Below are 16436 nucleotides of genomic sequence, written 5' to 3'. Positions count from 1 at the left end.
CAGAGCGTGTATCTTGACTGCCACCATCTGTGGGTGGGGTGGGATGGCGGCAGAAATTGGCCTGCTGAGTGTGATCAAGCCTGTGCAAAGGGCACAAGTGGAAGCCATCAGCCCCCAGACCCTTGCCCACTCTGGACGGCCCCCCCGTCCCCGCCCCCCGACACTCTGCTTCATCCACCGTCCTCTCTCCAATACCTTCTTCAGTATGATGATTTCCTTTACTTCTCTGGCTGTGCCTCCTCCTCCAGCCTCTGGCACGTCTCACTTCTCCCTAATGGACACTTTCTCCATGAATGACCTCATCCACCCCAGGCTTCGGCCCCACATCTCAGCCCTTCAGTCTCCCCTGGGCTCCAGATTCGGCCTGGAAATCTGTCCCGTACCTTACTCTGTCCCTCACCTCCCCCACACCTTCTCTTCCTCCCTAGGCTTAACTTCAATACATATATCTCCAGCATCAACCCATCTTTTGCGAGACATCCTGGCTCCTCCATTCTGATACCTCACATCCAACCAGCACAAGTCTCTGTCAGTTGTTCCTCCTACAAAGCTCCCGATAGAATGAATGAATAAAAGAGTGAATGAGAAGCTTTCTGGAGGCGGGGCCAGGAGCGGGTCTGGACCGGATCACTTACAACCATAGAGTCCGCGCAGGGGTTGGGAGCTAGAGTAGCCGCATGCGTGGAGGCGTGCGCCTCGCTCTGTCGGAAATCCCCTAGGGTGGAGGCGGAAACGGAAACCTACAGAGGGGAGAGGAGGGTTGTTGCCTCGTGTGGAGGTTGCGTTTACCTGGTGAGCGGTTGTGGCTGGACACCGGAAGGGTCAGCTCGGGGCGCCCTGAGTCCTGAGGGATGGGGGCCGGAGGATTCGGGACCAGAGCGTCTGGATGGGCGCGGTGGGCGGGACCTGAGGGCTGAGGGCCGAGTGGGGCGGGGTTGCAGTGGGGCTGACGCGCAGAGGCTGGGGGACGGTGACTCGGGACCGGCGTCGAGGCCGAGGCACCCGGTCCCGGGAGAGCATCCACAGGCCCTGAACTCCAGTCCCACAACCCCTAGGCCTCATGGCGGTCCGTGCGTCGTTCGAGAACAACTGCGAGATCGGGTGCTTTGCCAAACTTACCAACTCCTACTGCCTGGTGGCCATCGGAGGGTCGGAGAACTTCTACAGGTGCCATGGGAGCCCCGGGCCCGCGGGCAGTGTGTGGGTGGGTGGCGGGTAGAGGTCCTTGGAGTCGGGCTCTGGCAGAGTGAGGAGGGTTCGGGCCCCTTAGCCCCGTGTTCATTGAGTCCGTGTCCCCACAGTGTGTTCGAGGGCGAGCTTGCTGGTACCATCCCCGTAGTGCACGCGTCCATCGCCGGCTGCCGCATCATCGGGCGCATGTGTGTGGGTAAGCCGGCTGAAAGTCGCCGAGGGAGGGAGTGGAGCCTCCAAGCGCCTTTAATCTTCCCACTAGAAGGGACCCGGAGGACCCAGGGATTTCTAGGCTTTCATCCATCATCTTCAGCGACTACAGAATCTCTCAATTCTGTGCCGGACCCGGTCTAAGTGTCAACAGATCAGGGACAACCTCTGGCAAAGGTTTCTGGATCATTGTAATCAAAACGTTAAGGGCTTTCACTTTTACAGTTGTTTCAGTCCATCTTCACTGAAGACCCTGGGAGGTAGGAATTACTGGCCTAATTTGGCTGATGAGGAAGCTGAAAATCAAAGAACCCAGGTGACTCACCGGGTTCCACACCTAGTGTGAGGCAAGACTGGATTGTCATCTCTCCCTCGCTGGCCACTGACTCTGGTAGATTGCGTCCTCCTTCTGAGGGTCCATTTCTACCTCTAAAAAATGACAAGCTAAGATTCTGGGGCATCCTGTGCAGTTACCTATTTAAAGCTTAAGTTCTATTTACCAGGTACCCCTATATCCATCAGCACTGTTGTCTGGTATTTGGTCCATCCTTTGAACTGGCTCAGTTTTCCTTTACTGCCACCCCTTGTTTGTAGTTCTGCTCAAATAGGAGTTTTTCCTTTATTTTTTATTGTAAGCCTGATGATCTTGGACTCTGTTTCTTATTCAGGCAGAACACTCTTATCTCTGGACTTGGTGATCTTTGGACTTGAAGCTAGTTCTTATGTAATAAGAGAGAACTTAGCCTGATCATTGGTGTTTTTGTTTTGTTTTTTTAAAGGATGGGAGAAACTCATAGTTCAGAAGTTCATAGTTGTGTCCTTGCAGAGTTAGGCAGAGGTTTAGTCATTGTTGTCACAATATAATTATAGTTCATTCATGTTGCTGTGTACTCAGTTTTGTGTAAATGTACCACCGTGTATTCATTCATTCTTTTGACAGTGGGTATTTGGGGTAGTTTTCAGTTTGATCTATTATGAGTAGTGCTGTTATGTTTCTTAGTGAACAAATGTATGTATTTCTGTTGAATATATAATATCTGGGAGAGGAATGGCTGGGTATCCAGTGTAATAGATGATGTCACATAAGTATCTGAAGTTGCTGCCCAATTTACACTCCTATTGGTTGCTCCATGTATCTTTGCCAACCCTTGGTGTTGATGTTCTTTTTAAGAATTTAGCCATCTGGTATGTATGAAGTGTTACCTCAGTTTTTAAGTAGCGAAATATACAACTGATGTCCAAGAGCCCTTCCTTTTGGTCCTGGTCATCCCTGGTGGATGATGGTGAATTGGGCAGGATGTTTGGGACAGACTCCTAGGCCATCTCTGGCCTGCCCAGTGGGACTCCTGGTTGCCTGGGTGCTGTGTGGCTCAGTGGTTTGGAGGACTGGGGTCTGGATCTAAAGCTTTCCTGGGGAAGCTACCCGGACTGGGTTGTATCTTTAGGCCCCAGCGCTCAGCAGGTCTTGTGAATTTACAGTTCATACTTACACAACCTGCCCTAATTTGGGTCTCTCCAGGGAACAGGCATGGTCTCCTGGTGCCCAACAACACCACTGACCAGGAGCTACAGCACATTCGCAACTGCCTCCCAGACAGCGTGCAGATCCGGCGGGTGGAGGAACGGCTCTCAGCCCTGGGCAATGTCACCACCTGCAACGACTACGTGGCCTTAGTCCACCCAGACCTGGACAGGGTGAGGCAGCCCAGTTTAGCCCAAGAGTCACAGGATATTAGCCTAGTCAGTGGTTAGCCACTGTTCTTGCCTATCAGGCAGGAGTTTGGGGTATCTCTTGTGGTTTCTCTTTACACCTGGGCTCCTGCAGTTCAGGCACTGGTTGGAAGAGTGAACAGAGGCCTTTTGTGATGTGACCAGCTAGGGAAAAGAAGCTAGGGAGTGTATTAATCCTCCCTGTATTAATCAGGGAGATTGACTCATTCAGACTTGCTGGAGAGAAGATTGACAGTTGAACGCTTGTTTGTGGGTTAGAGGGAAAGAAAGTGATGTGGAGACCAGCCTCTGGCTCTTCAGGGCATGCATGGCTTTGTAGCTGGCCTTGACTCTGCTCCAAGCTGTATTCCCTCCTTTTTCTGGGTGAAGCTTCCATATGCAGCTGCATAGCAGAGGAATAAGCTTAGCGAGTCACACCCTGGGTGGGTCTGGGTGTGGAGGCCCTGGGTACTTTGATCTGTTTGTTCTGGGTGCTGAGCACAGTACCTTTGGCTAACAGGAAACAGAAGAGATCCTGGCTGATGTGCTAAAGGTGGAAGTCTTCAGACAGACAGTGGCTGACCAGGTGCTGGTAGGAAGCTACTGTGTCTTCAGCAACCAGGGAGGGCTGGTACATCCCAAGACTTCAATTGAAGACCAGGATGAGCTGTCTTCTCTCCTTCAGGTCCCCCTTGTGGTAAGCAGTCATGTTCTCTGACCTCTGTTTTCTGCTGCAGCAGATCCCTTTGCCCAGTATTTGGGAATCTGGGTTATTACCTGTCGCAGTTTGGGGTTGTGGCTGCGGGTCAGAGACCAGGGACTGGGGAGAGTCCTCATGACTTGGCTGTTGGTGCCATGATCCACACTGAGCCATCCTTTGGCAGGCGGGCACTGTGAACCGAGGCAGCGAGGTGATTGCTGCTGGGATGGTGGTGAACGACTGGTGTGCCTTCTGTGGCCTGGACACCACCAGCACAGAGCTGTCAGTGGTGGAGAGTGTCTTCAAGCTGAACGAAGCCCAGCCTAGCACCATTGCTACCAGCATGCGGGATTCCCTCATTGACAGGTATCTGGGCCTTTCTTCTGTTGAGGGGAGGGGAGGGAGGTGCCAGCTATAATGGGAGCCACACTGTTCATACCGGTAGTTTCTCCTCTGTGAGGCTACATCCACATAGTGCTGAGTAGGCACAGGTTCAGTCCACAAGCATTGCCTGAGTATCTGCCCATCCCCAGCTTTGAGGACGTTGACTCAGTGTATCCCTTCTCTAGGCTGTCTTGTTTTATCACTGACCACCTTCTTTTATAGTTTTTAATCTGCCTGTGTGTTGGTGTACCCAGCCAGTAGCCTGAGACAGGAAAGATCTTTTTATTGAGGGAAGAAGGGAAGGCTGCTTTGTGGCGAGTGCATCAGAATCACCGTCATCTGTACTTTGGTGGGTTTAAATCAAAAGTGGGTTCTTGAGCCCTAACTCTGGAGATTTTGGAGTGTTAGGCTCTAGAATCTCCTCCTTTGGAAGAGCATCAGGTGCTGGATGTTTAGTACCCCTTCCCCCGTCTTTTGTGGCTCTGGAGGCTCCCATGAGACACTTAACTGGAGTCCAGGAAGGTTTTGGGGAAGACAAATCCATCAGCCTGGGCTTCAGGGAATGAGTAGATAATTGAATATACAGAGATAGGGTGGGAAAGTGTGGAGGGTGTGAAGGGAAAAGGTTTTATCCCCAGGGTTGAGGACTCTGAATGCCCATGTCAAGAAGTTTTGACTATAGTAGGTGTTTTGACCTCTGTTCTGTGTTGGGATGCTTATTAATGTAGATTCTTGACATCATCCTTCAAATCCTGATTCCCTCAGTTTGGAGGACCCAGCCACGTGTAGTTATTTCAGTAATTTTTCCTGAGTGATTCTGAGAAGGGCAGTTTGGAGACCACACTGACAAACTGCTCTCAGCACCGGAGAGCAGTTGAAAAGGTCTGAACAGGAAAACGGTACCAGTGGTTTTGTCATTTGTTTAACAACTTTTATTTTTTAATACCTACTATGTATCAGACAATAATGATGTGGTGATGAATAAAATATACCCTCCCTCCCCTTTTGGAACATTGACCCTCATAAAACAATACTTCCACAATTAACCATTTAATTAAAGAACAAAACAGAGAAACTTCTTAGCAACTAAGAACAGAAAGAAATTTCTGTAACCTGATAATTCAAGTCAGCTCAGTTCAGTTGCTTAGTTGTGTCTGACTCTTCGAGACCCTATGGACTGCGGCATGCCAGGCTTCCCTGTCCATCACCAACTCCTGGAGCCTGGTCAAACTCATGTCCATCGAGTCGGTGATGCCATCCAACCATCTCATCCTCTGTTGCCCCTTCTCCTCCTCTTCAATCTTTCCCAGCATCAGGGTCTTTTCCAATGAGTCAGTTCTTCGCATCAGGTGGCCAAAGTTTTGGATTTTCAGCTTCAACCTGATAATTGTTACCTACTAAAAAAAAACTACAGCAATGTTGTATTTAATGGAAAAACTTCAGAAACTGCCAGGCAGAACTGCTTACAGGCAGCAGCACTGGTCAGCATTGTAGTTACTATTTTTAAAAAATGGGTATTGATAAAGAAGAGACAAAACTCATTAGCCTCCTTTGGCTTTGAACCTGTTGAGTTTGAGGTGCCCATGAGACCTCACAAGGACGGTGTCAGATAAGGGATTAGAAATGTGTACTTCAGGCAATTCCCTGGAAGCCCAGTGGTTAGGACTCACTACTTTTACTGCTGAAGGCCTGGGTTCAGTCCCTGGTCAGGGAACCAGGATCCTATAAGCTGTGAGAGGCAGCCCACCCCCACCCCCCAAAAAAAAAAAAAAAAAAAAAGATGTACTTCACTTTTACAATCATGCAAATGATTATCACCTCCAGGAAGAATGTTCCGGCCCCAGTCCTGCCACTAGAGGATTTGTGACCTAGTCGTGTCTCTTTTCCCTCTCTGAGCACCCCCCTTCCCTTGTCTAATTTTGTCTTTTTGGACTTGACCTGTGAGGCTCTGATTATGATCAGCAATTTGAATAAGTTATTTTGAGTTCACCCGCTTGAATGGAGAAGGAGTTACTTTTCCTTTTTAAGCATTGAGAGTTCTAGACTGGATTGTTACTTGTGGGAGTGGTGGAATCTGGAAGGGGCTCTTCAGGGCAGAGCTGGAACAGAGGTCCTGGGGTGAGGGTGGAGGCAAGCACCTTGAGCATGGAGGGTGAGCTGTGCTCTGACACCTACTGACAACACTCTTTTCTCTCTCTCCAGCCTCACCTGAGTCAGCTTCCATACTGGTCCTGGCTCGACTTTGGCTCCCTCTCAGTGTTCCACCCAGTCTGTCCTGAATGCTGGCAGGGCGGTGGCAGAGAACTCACCTGGACTCGTGGCTGTATGCCCAGCCTTTCTTCATCTGTGCCCATCTCCTGAATCTATAGTTACTGCAAAAATGTGCCACATCATGCTGGCTGGCAGGTCCTATGGCTTCTGGCTGAGAGCTCTGTTGTCTGTGCCACCCCATTAAAGGGCAGCTTCCTCTGGCCATTCTGAATGTGTTATTTGGGTATTTCAACCTGTACTCAGCCCCTCATCATTGTTCCAGGGGGAAGGTGGAGTAGGATGCACACACCCCTTAGTTTTACATGCCACCCATCATTAGCTTCATCCCAGGGCAAGAGAAAGAAACACTCCATTATACTACCGTTTTCCACACGACTTCAGCCTTATCGTTTTGGCTTCAAAGAATGAGTCTGTTTCAGCTCTCCCCTACGCCAGTGTGAGGATCCTGAAGGGCTCTGGGGCACCTGGCCACAGGGCAGCCTTGTCCTCCTTAACCCGCAGTGGTGGATAGAGGTTGTTGGCCTGGCTGCTAGGTGCCCTGGACAGTCTCAGACTCATCTCCTGCCCTTTACCTTAGGGCCTTGGGTGCGTGAGGAGCCAGGCTTGGAGAGGTGAGGGTAGTTGGGGCGGATCCCATCGGCTCCGAGTTGGTCGCGGGGCGGGGCCCCGGGACTTGGGGGCAGGTTTGGCTGGTTGCTTGTGGGTGGGGTCGGGTATGTTGGGCCCCGCCCCTGCGTCCTGAAACCTTCCCAGGCGCCTAGGGGGCGTGGTTCGTGCGCCGTGACGTCAGGACGCCAGTGCCTCCAGACGCATCTGCGCTGGCGAGCGGGGAGCGGAGACCCGCGCTGGGACTGTTCCGACCCGGGACTCCGGCGTTGCGAGGTGAGGGGCGGGCCCCATCGGGGCGGGGCGGGGCAGGGGTGGTGTGCAGCCGGCCCCGCACCTGACAGGCCTGTCCTCCTGCAGAACATGGGCGCGCAGCTGAGCGGTGGCCAGGGCTCCACGGAGCCGCCGCAGCCCCAGCCGCAGCCCCAGCCGCAGCCCCAGCCGCAGCCCCAGCCGCAGCCCCAACCCCAGCCTGAGGCGCCGGAGGGCCCTGATCGGCCCCGGCCAGAGCCCAGCCCCTGGGGGCCGCTGGACGACGTGCGCTTCCTCATCGCCTGCACCTCCTGGTACTGACTCTCCGCCCTGCACGGTTAGCGCCCGCCGCCTCCTGTCGTCCGGTCCGCTTCTCCTGGTCGGGCCCTTGTCTCTCCCCACCTTCGCCCACCCTGGAGGCACACGGAGAGTCGGGGAGCTCGAGGGGGACTGGAAGGAAGCCTCCTCTGCAGCCTCTCAGGGCGCCGTCTTTCCTCCGGCCCCTCCCGCTACCCTGGATTTGTTTGCTTCTTAGCCTGCACCCAGACTAGCTCAGACTTTAGTATTTTACCCACCCCACAGTTTCTCCGGCCGTCTGGGTCCTGGGGCAGCCTTCTCGTCACAGGCTTCCAGAACCAGGTCAGGACTCTTGGTAAGAAGACCCCAAGGTTACGGACCTCACCTCACCTCATTTTTCCCTATCACCAAGAACTGGGCTCTTGCTTTTGTCCTGGTCATAACACCTTGTGTCTTGACTTCAGAAAAGACCTTGCCACAGTGAACCTGCCCATCCGTACCTCTCCTGGGAGAGGCGCCATCCTGGGTGGCCACCCTGGCATTATCCGGTTCTATCGCTGGGACCCCAGTCACAGAGGGCCTCCAGGGCCAGCCTTTCGAGAGAGAGGGCATCTGATTTTGGGGGCTGGCAGGTGAGATGCATTGGGTAGCTCCCAGACACCCCAAAGCATCTTGTCTCCCAGAAGCTTCTTTAGGCCACTCAGAACCTGATCCCTGTTCCGACAGTCCAGGGAAATGACACACTCTGTATTTTTGTTTTATTTAGAAATGATTTAAAAAACATTATACAAAGGCTGATCAGTTTAAAATGTGACTGACACTGAAATGCTGTGATGTTCCCCAGACTGAGGGGAAGCTGGGCTCTGGGGTCCCCAGTGCTTTGCCCCTCTGTCTGTCTGCCCTGTCCTGGGATGATGGACAAACAGATGACCCCAAAGCAGGAGAATCCATGACTGGAAGCCTCCAGGCTGAGCCCTCTCTGGGCCTGGCCCTGCGTCCCTCACATCTGCAGCCTGGGCTGCCTGCCTCCATCTCCTGCTCTTTCTCAGCTGACCTCAGTAGTACCCGGAGCCAGTGGGGAGCCTGGGGGGCCTAGAGCTTTCGCAAAGTGAGAGCACCAACCTGAGGAGTGGAGAGGGACCAGGGAAGGGGGAAGGGAGGCCGAGGAAAGATGGATAAAAGAGACACTTCTGATCTCATCTTGGACCCTGGAGGGGTCCACAGGTGGGGACCCAATGCCCAGCAAGCCCACTAAATGGCCTGGGCAAGTAACAGCCTCTCTGTGCTTTGTTTGAGGGCACAGTGAGAGTTGTCCTTGGCCTCCCAAGGACTACATGAGTTACATGTGAGTGGACGGGTGAGCTAATAAAGTGCTTTGCAAAGTATAAAACACTGTACAAACCTATGAATCACTAATATCTCCGCAGTTGTTCCCCACCCGCCCCAGGGAGCCCGCCCTTGACCAAAATGAGGAAAAAAAAAAAAACAAGGATGATGACAGAACACAGTGGACCCATATAGGTGTCTCTGGGACAAAAGAGATTTTGCTCAAGATGGCTCCCAGAGGCCCTGTCTGCTACAGGTTAAGCAGACCCAAAGCTCAGAGGCCACAGGGTAGGGGGCAAGGCCCGTGCAGGCTCAGAGGCCCTGCCAGCACCCCCAAAGACTGACATCTCCTCTTGGATTTGGCAGAGAGCCCATGGACATCATTGAGCCCATTGGTACTGCCTCTGGCTCCTTAGCAACAAGCAGGTCTGCCTCTTCCTGGGTTGATGTGAGGCAAACCGAGCCCTAAGAATTCCTGCCAGAGACAGTGAAGGGCGGGCCCCTAGGCTTGGGCCTGTTACCAGTTATGGGTGCCCTTTTCCAAAGAGCAGTGCAGGGTGGTGGGCCCAGAGAGCTGGGTTAGCAGGGGCCAAGCTCATGGTATAAACACTGCTTCTGGGCTGAGAAATTGAGTTGGTCTCAGGGCACCTAGGGGTGCGGGCTCTGAGCATTTCAGAAGACTGCCCTGGGCCCCTTCCCCCAGGGTCATGAGAGTGTTGGCCTGGAGTCATTTCTGTCTCACTGAATCAGGCTGAGCTCTCAGGCCACAGGCGACAGGGTGGAGCAGGGCAGGGACTTGGGGGATGGTGAGAGAAACGGAAGAGTAGAGGACAGCTACAAACTTAAATCAGCCTCCAGAGAGGGGTCAGCTCCTGCTCCCACCCTGTAGCCTCATTATCAGGGCCCGGCTCCTGGGGTGTTGGGGCACTGGAGTGGCCTTAACAGCACCTTGGTCCCTATCGCTGGGGGGAGGGCTGGCCTTGCCAAGACAGTCACCGCTAATTCACCTAAAGCCTCAAGCAGCCTTTGCAAAATGGGACTTTAAACAATAGTGACAGGACACTGAAATATTCACGATGTGACAGCTGGGTCCTTGTCAGACCCAGCTGGGCCACAGCCCTGCCTGCAGCATGTGACCCTAAATTCCGGGTCTCAGAGGAGACCCTGACGTGTGGAGCAGGTTTCCTGAGGGGTCTGCTATGGCAGCAGGGGAAACCCAGGCTTGCTGCCCACCGTGTCGGCAGCAGGGGTCCTGTAGCCGTGGAGGACAGTGGGAGTGGGGTGGGGGGACATCTGACCAGCAGGTGTTGGCAAAGGGGGCCAGGACTGGTGGCATCTCCCAGATGGGGCCAAGAGCTGTGCTGGCTTCCCACAGAAGGTGCTGGGTCCAGCCAGGTTCAGCACCGTGGTGCCTCATGGACACCACGGGGCGCAGTGACCACAGGGCCGCCTCCTGGCGTGGGCCCTGCCTCCTGACAGGGCCTGGCCTGTTCCCTGGAGTAGGGAGCAGTTACCCAGGACAGAAGGCTGGCAGCTGGGCACCAGGCACCCACCCTGGGGCACAGCCGCCATCACTCCCTGCCCCATGCTCAGCCCAGGCCAATGCACCACCATTTCAGCTACATGACCCCTGGCCTAGCCTAGGGCCCTGCTGGCCCCGGTGGGCAGTGGCCAGAGCTGCCCCTCAGACCCTGGTGAGGAAGGGCCTGGCCGGCCAGACTGAGTGGACAAAGAGGGCTCTGGGCTGCTCACACCCACTCCTGGACCGGCCGCTTATAGTAGGTGACAGGCTGAGGGCCCGCCTTGTTCTTGAACTGGAAGATGGTGTAGACCAGCACCAGGATGCAGAGGGACAGGATGCAGGGTATAACCACGGCCACCGCGTTGACAGAGCCTGGCACGTCGTTGATGGTCACCATGATGTCCACGTCGTCCTGGGGTAGCCTCCGCTCCTTGCGCCGCTCCGCCTCCTTCTGGTTGCAGCCCATCCAGTCCCGCAAGATGTTGCGCGGGTAGCCTGGCTCCACGCTCAGCTTCTGGTTGTCAAACTTCCAGTAGTCCCGGCCCTTATAGAAGTACGTGTAATCTGCAGAAACACGGCCCAGCATCACCATCCCAGACACTCCCTGCACCTGCTCTGGGCCAGCAGGAAGAGGCAAGAGGCTGTGGCAGTGTGGAGGAGGGGGCGCCTCCCACTCGAGAGGAGCCCACGAGCAGCTCTGAAGGTGGGGGTGGGCGCATGCGGCGGTGGGGACAGCGTGCTGGAATACCTGGAGTGCCCGGCACACCCCGCAGAGGGTGTGGCTGGTCAGGGAGTATGACCTGCCCAGCTGCAGAGGCACCCAGACCCAGACCAGCCCACCCTGTCATCTCAGAGGTGCTGGGAAGCCACTGAGGGGCTTTAGGTAGAACTGGTGAGTTCATTTAGTGTTTCCTAGACAAGGACCCTTCTCAGCCCTGTTGTACTATGCCAATACCCCCTCTTGCCCCCCACCCCAACATGGGTCAGATGCAACCCCCTACTCAGAGCTTGTACAGCGCTGCCTCCACAGCTAGCTCCAGGGCTGCACCCACTCCTGCCTGAGCCAAGGGAGACAAGGAGCCAGAATTCTCTTGTCGACAGTGGACACCACCTCTTGGTAATTACCATGCCTTTTTGGGGGCTTGGCACACATGACTTCACAACACAGATTGCAGGGTCGCTGGGACCCTGCTGGGGGACGGGATGGAAGGCAAAGAGGCAGCAGGGCTTGGCAGCCACCACAAGGCTCCCTGCAGCAGCTGTATTGCCCAAGCCAGTCCTGATGGAGAGCAACTCACGTTCTCCCATTGGCCGGCTCCTCACCCTGGCTGGGACTTTCATTGGCTAAGGTTCCTGATGTCACCTGTCTCTGAGGCTCCCCCAAAGAGTAAGGCCACGTGTGTAAAGCATCAGTGACACAGGAGAGCCACCAAATAGCAGCTCCCCTGTTAGCCCCTGGCTTTCTTACCAGAGACGTCTCCTTGGAGAGCCCTTCCTGACAACCCCCTCTCACAGGGCCCTCTGCTCAGATGCTCTCTCCCAAGTGCCTTCCCTTACTGCCTTTGTTGCCACCGTACTTGTCTATTTGCCTCTAGGCTGGGAGCCAGAGATGCGATGCACATGTCATTCCAAGCTCCATCTCCAGCCCTCCCACACAACCTGGCTCTCAGTAGTTACTGTGGAGTGAATGAATGCCTGTCATTCCATAAAAACTAAAACATCCTAAATAGGATGACGATAATGATAACAGCTGAAACTTACGTGGCACAGGCCAACTGCTCTACGTAATTTATGTTCATCCTCACAAAGCTCTGTGAAGTAGGGACCATTATTATCCCCATTTTATAGATGAAGAGACTTAAGTGCTATGCCCAAACTCATATTGAGTAGTGGGGGTGGGATATGAAACCAGCCAGGTTGGCTCCAGAGTCTGCTTTTGACCAGATCGATGGAGATGAATTCAACAAACATTCATGGATACGTGCTCGGCACCTGGCAAGTCCCAGCCCCTCTTCTTTTTGGTTGTGCTGTACAGCTTGTGGGGGTCTGAGTACCCCAACCAGGGATTGAACCCAGGCCCTCAGCATTGAAGTACAGAGCCCTAGCCACTGGACTACCATGGCATTCCCTCAGTCCTTCTTCTTGATAAGCTTCTAGTCTAGTGGGGAGAGAGGCTCTGAGTCAGCCTGCCACCCAGGAGAAGCTTAGAAAATATCTCATACGTTAAAAAAAAAAAAAAAAAGCTTCTCTCTGTTATCTTCAAGCCCTGTGAAAAAGCCCTTTGGATCACCACATCCATCATTTCAGATCTGATAACTCAAAGCACTCCTAGAGTACTCCTGAGGACCTCTGCTTGAGAAATGCTGCCTGAGGGAATGAAGTCAGTCTATGAAAGCCTCTCAGTTGTGAATGATGCCCACAGATGAGAAACTGACTTGGCAGCTGTTAAGATTAAGTGACTGTGACTGTGGGTCGATATGAGGCAGTTGTCTTTGTCACCAGGTGGTATTTCTCAAACCTGGATACCATGAGAGTACGCCTCCCACGGGCGGGCCCCGATGAGACCTACACTAAACCAGATCCCCCCAAACCGGGCCGGGCTCTTACGTACATCCTTCCTTGCTGATGAATGCCCCTTGGGGAGCCTGGGGGATGCCCTTCCACACGGTGATGGGCTTGGGGTAGCCAGGGTCCGTGGCCCGCCGCTCCTCGCTGTAGCGCCAGTACCGCTCGCCTTTGAAAAAGTAGGTCTTGCCCACAGGTTCCCAGCGCAGAGCTGTGTCAATGCCTTCTCGGGGCAGACAGCTGCCCAGCTCTCCCAGGCTGTGGGGGTACCCAGGCTCCACCGTCACCTCCTTAAACACCCAGTACTTGTCACCTGTGGCCAAGAGGAGCCCAGGATTAGCTTTCCTCAGTCATTCAATGCCGGAGATTGTGGTTAGATCCACTTGCCCATCATCTATTGGGACCAAAGTCATTCATGAAGCCAGTGTCAAGGGGAAACAGCCCTAGGCCAGCTTGATCCCCGTGGCGGGGGAGGCTGGGGCCCCTCGGCCCAGGCAGAGCTTAGAGGGCAAGAAGCCGGAATCTAGTGTCAGGTCCTGGGCAGCTTGCCTCACGCTGCCCCGCCTCTGTGCCCCACCCTCTTTTCGTTTCATGTGACTCGCTCCTTGCTCCTTTCTGGGTGACCTCAGTCTCTCCTGGCTTTACACACACACAAGTACTTCCACCAGTGACACCCAGCTCTGAGGCTGTGGCCCATGGCCGCTCTCCCAGTGGACCTGGCCCCAGGCCCGAGACCCTGATTGCCCACCGACCTCTGGGAATTTCCAGGTCTGCTTCCAGAGTTCCTCATCTCCACTGTGAGGGCTCCCTCACCACCTCTCTGCCCTGCAGCGTCCCCACGAAGGTGGCATCCTTGGTCCTCTTTCCTCCTCCTCTCAGCACTCAGCCTCTTGCAAGGACTTTTCCATCTCCTGACCTCACTGCTCCTCCCGGCACAAGCCTTAGAGACATCGCCCTCCTCAACTCCAGCAACATCCTCAACTCCAGAAATGGCCTCTCACCTCTGCCCTGACTGCCACCTGCCCTCTGGCTCTCTGCTGCTCACAGACGAAGAGTGAATGCCAGCACTGACCTAATGGATCGAGACCACAGTCTGGGTGGGCAACCAGGGCTCTCAGGACTCTCCCCTAAACTACCTTTCCAGGCATGGCTCTCACGTGGCACTCCATGGCCATCCTGTGGGTTTTCTAAAGGACTTGAACTACTCCCTTGGCCATGCTTTTCCTGTCCCTTGGAATGCTTCCCTCGCTTCTCACTATCTGTATCTTATCCTTCTGAGGCCTGACCAAGTCAAGATAACCGAAGTGAAACAACCCAGCACAAGCTGGGTGAGCCGGACAACTAGCTCCCCTCCCGCATTCCCTTACCTCTCCAGCCTGTGCGCCCCCCTCCCTCCAGGCTGTTATAGAGCTCATGCGGTGGTCTTCTGTGGAGCATAGATGCCCTTCAGTTGTCTACCATCCTCTACCCTGTGTGGGTGAGGCTTGTCACCCCACCAACTCTGGCACATAGAAACCCTCAACGGTCATTCCCTGACAGGGGTCCGTCCTGTCCGATGTCAGTGTTAGGGCTAGAAAGGCTCTTGCAGGAGATCCACCCTCACCCCCCGCACCCCCTCAGACCTGTCTTGCCTCTTCAAAGGTAGAGAAAGGGCGTCCCGAAAAGGGAAGGGAACTGTCCCACCCCTCTGCACAGACCATGTTACCTTTGAAGAAGACAAATCTTCCATCCGCCCTTTCATAGGCTGCATCTATGCGGGCAGGCAGGCCCTTCCAGAACTGCTCGATCTGCATGGGGTAGCCCTCCTGCACCCGGTTATTGCGCAGGCGCCAGAACCAGCGATCCTGGGGGTTACGATGAGGAAAGAAAGAGGCATAGCCTTTGAATCCAGTGATCTCAGCCCTGGGACTCCGGCCCCAACAACCCAACAACTTCCCCTGGTCGCCCCCCTTGCAAGCCTCCATGAAGTCTGTCCATTTACTGCATCTAAATTTCGGAGCCCAATGCTGAAGCCAGGATGCTCATCACCTCTCTTCAATAAGGCATCCAATGGCTCTTGTTGCCCAGGGGGTCGCAAGACAGACCTGACGGACAGGCCTAGGGGGAAAAGGAGGCAGCGTGGAGGAGCTGGAAAGGATGGTGCAGTGCCTGGGTTGACCACAGGAGGGCAGAGGAGAGTTACTGACACCAGAGGGGCCCTTCCCGAGGCTGGGCAGCAGGGGGCGCTCATTGATGCCGGGCAGAGTGCCCGCCTCATGGCTGGCTCCAGCTGGCAAGCAGGGCAAGGACCATGGGAAGCAAGCTGTGGAAATTCCCCCAAGCCCTGGCTGTGAATTCATCCTCTTACAGGTGCATGACCTGGGGCTCAGTACTTGAAGAGCCTCACCTGTACTGTGCTGGGCTTAGTCCATCAGTTGTGTCCGACTCTTTGCGACCCCGTGGACTGTAGCCCACCAGGCTCCTCTGTCCATGGGATTCTCTAGGCAAAAATACTGGAGTGGGTTGCCATGCCCTCCTCCAGGGGATCTTCCCAACCCAGGGGTCAAACTCAGGTCTCCCGTGTTGCAGGCAGATTCTTTGCCATTCATGAGCCAGGTAATAATGAAGGGAAAGATGAGAGATTATAGGTGAAGCGCTTAGAACAGTACAGGGCACATAGCTGGTGTTGATTACATGGTAGCTCAACAGGCCAAGTGTGGGAAAAAGCCCTCCTCCGCACACTGGTGCCTTGTCCCACTGCCGTCCTGGTTGGTAGGCACTCTGGGCGAGGCCTGTGACTTCCCAGGGCCTCAGTTTTCTTATGTGTCAATGGGAATGATAAAACCCAGACTTGCTTAGGACTCATTCAGCTCGAGGATCCAAGGGTACAGAAAAACGAACATGATACATAAAAGATGGTTCAAAAGCTAGAGAAGATTTGCTTCTTTTAGGTGTTTTACAAAGCACTTTCACACCCAGCTTTTTAAACCTTATTTTGACTTTCACAACTCCTGTTAAGTAGATCTGAGATAGAGTCTTAAGGAAGGCCTAGTAACTTCCTTTGAGCCTCACAGTCAGAGCAGGACTGGGGTGGACCTCTGTTGCCTGATTCTTGGTCAGAGCTCAAAGCTTGCTGGGGAGAATCCACAAGGGGCGTGGGGTGGGGCAGCCCTCCACAATCCCCCAGTGTGCTGGAGACACGGGGCCCAGACCCCCGTCAGTGGAGGGGTTCTCGTCCTGGGGGCTGGGAGTGTGGTCAGCAGGCAGTTTTCACCTGTTAGCCTCCCTGGGGATGGCCTCAGCTCCAGACAACTCCCCCAAGGTCATGGCCTCCTTTGTCCAGGGACTGAATAAAGTTCCAGCCATTTGGGGCCCAAGTGGGACGACTCTGATGGGCCGTTCTAGTCCCAGAGCTCTCTGCGG

The 16436-nt window shown here is 54.4% G+C and overlaps 3 protein-coding genes across 4 annotated transcripts in view; 2 read left to right on the top strand and 1 right to left on the bottom strand.

Annotated features, from left to right (window-relative positions):
* The first annotated feature begins 670 nt into the window (after positions 1-670).
* Positions 671-6668, top strand: EIF6 (eukaryotic translation initiation factor 6). Of its 2 annotated transcripts, none has more exons than XM_061437378.1 (7): positions 671-792; positions 1056-1167; positions 1302-1387; positions 2921-3096; positions 3632-3808; positions 3996-4177; positions 6398-6668. In XM_061437378.1, the coding sequence occupies exons 2-7, from the start codon at positions 1061-1063 to the stop codon at positions 6405-6407; spliced, it is 738 nt and encodes a 245-aa protein (XP_061293362.1). In that variant the 5' UTR covers positions 671-792; positions 1056-1060; the 3' UTR covers positions 6408-6668. The 2 variants fall into 2 exon arrangements, with proteins under 2 accessions (XP_061293362.1, XP_061293363.1); XM_061437379.1 differs by having other exon boundaries at positions 721-821.
* Positions 6669-7163: 495 nt separating this feature from the next.
* On the top strand, positions 7164-9011 carry MMP24OS (MMP24 opposite strand). The gene is made up of 2 exons (XM_061437383.1): positions 7164-7348; positions 7433-9011. The coding sequence occupies exon 2, from the start codon at positions 7436-7438 to the stop codon at positions 7643-7645; it is 210 nt and encodes a 69-aa protein (XP_061293367.1). The 5' UTR covers positions 7164-7348; positions 7433-7435; the 3' UTR covers positions 7646-9011.
* Positions 8363-16436, bottom strand: part of MMP24 (matrix metallopeptidase 24) — a 54835-nt gene continuing 46761 nt past the window's right edge. Inside the window, exons 7-9 of the mRNA XM_061437375.1 lie at positions 14740-14878; positions 13081-13347; positions 8363-11033 (exon numbers count right to left, since the gene is read on the bottom strand). Coding sequence (XP_061293359.1) covers positions 10696-11033; positions 13081-13347; positions 14740-14878 — 744 coding nt within the window. The 3' untranslated portion in view covers positions 8363-10695. The remainder of the gene's footprint in view (positions 11034-13080; positions 13348-14739; positions 14879-16436) is intronic.

Source organism: Bos javanicus, chromosome 13, assembly GCF_032452875.1.
Source record: "Bos javanicus breed banteng chromosome 13, ARS-OSU_banteng_1.0, whole genome shotgun sequence".
Taxonomy (NCBI): Eukaryota; Metazoa; Chordata; class Mammalia; order Artiodactyla; family Bovidae; genus Bos; species Bos javanicus.
This window is presented reverse-complemented; position numbering and strand designations above follow the sequence as displayed.

What these genes read in the sequence shown, in the direction of transcription:
- EIF6 (XM_061437378.1), top strand. Translation starts at nt 1,061, where the DNA reads ATGGCGGTCCGTGCGTCGTTCGAGAACAACTGCGAGATCGGGTGCTTT. An exon ending in CATCGGGCGCATGTGTGTGG is followed by an intron (nt 1,388 to 2,920) that starts GTAAGCCGGCTG and finishes GGGTCTCTCCAG; the next exon opens with GGAACAGGCATGGTCTCCTG. An exon ending in TCCACCCAGACCTGGACAGG is followed by an intron (nt 3,097 to 3,631) that starts GTGAGGCAGCCC and finishes TTTGGCTAACAG; the next exon opens with GAAACAGAAGAGATCCTGGC.
- MMP24OS (XM_061437383.1), top strand. Translation starts at nt 7,436, where the DNA reads ATGGGCGCGCAGCTGAGCGGTGGCCAGGGCTCCACGGAGCCGCCGCAG.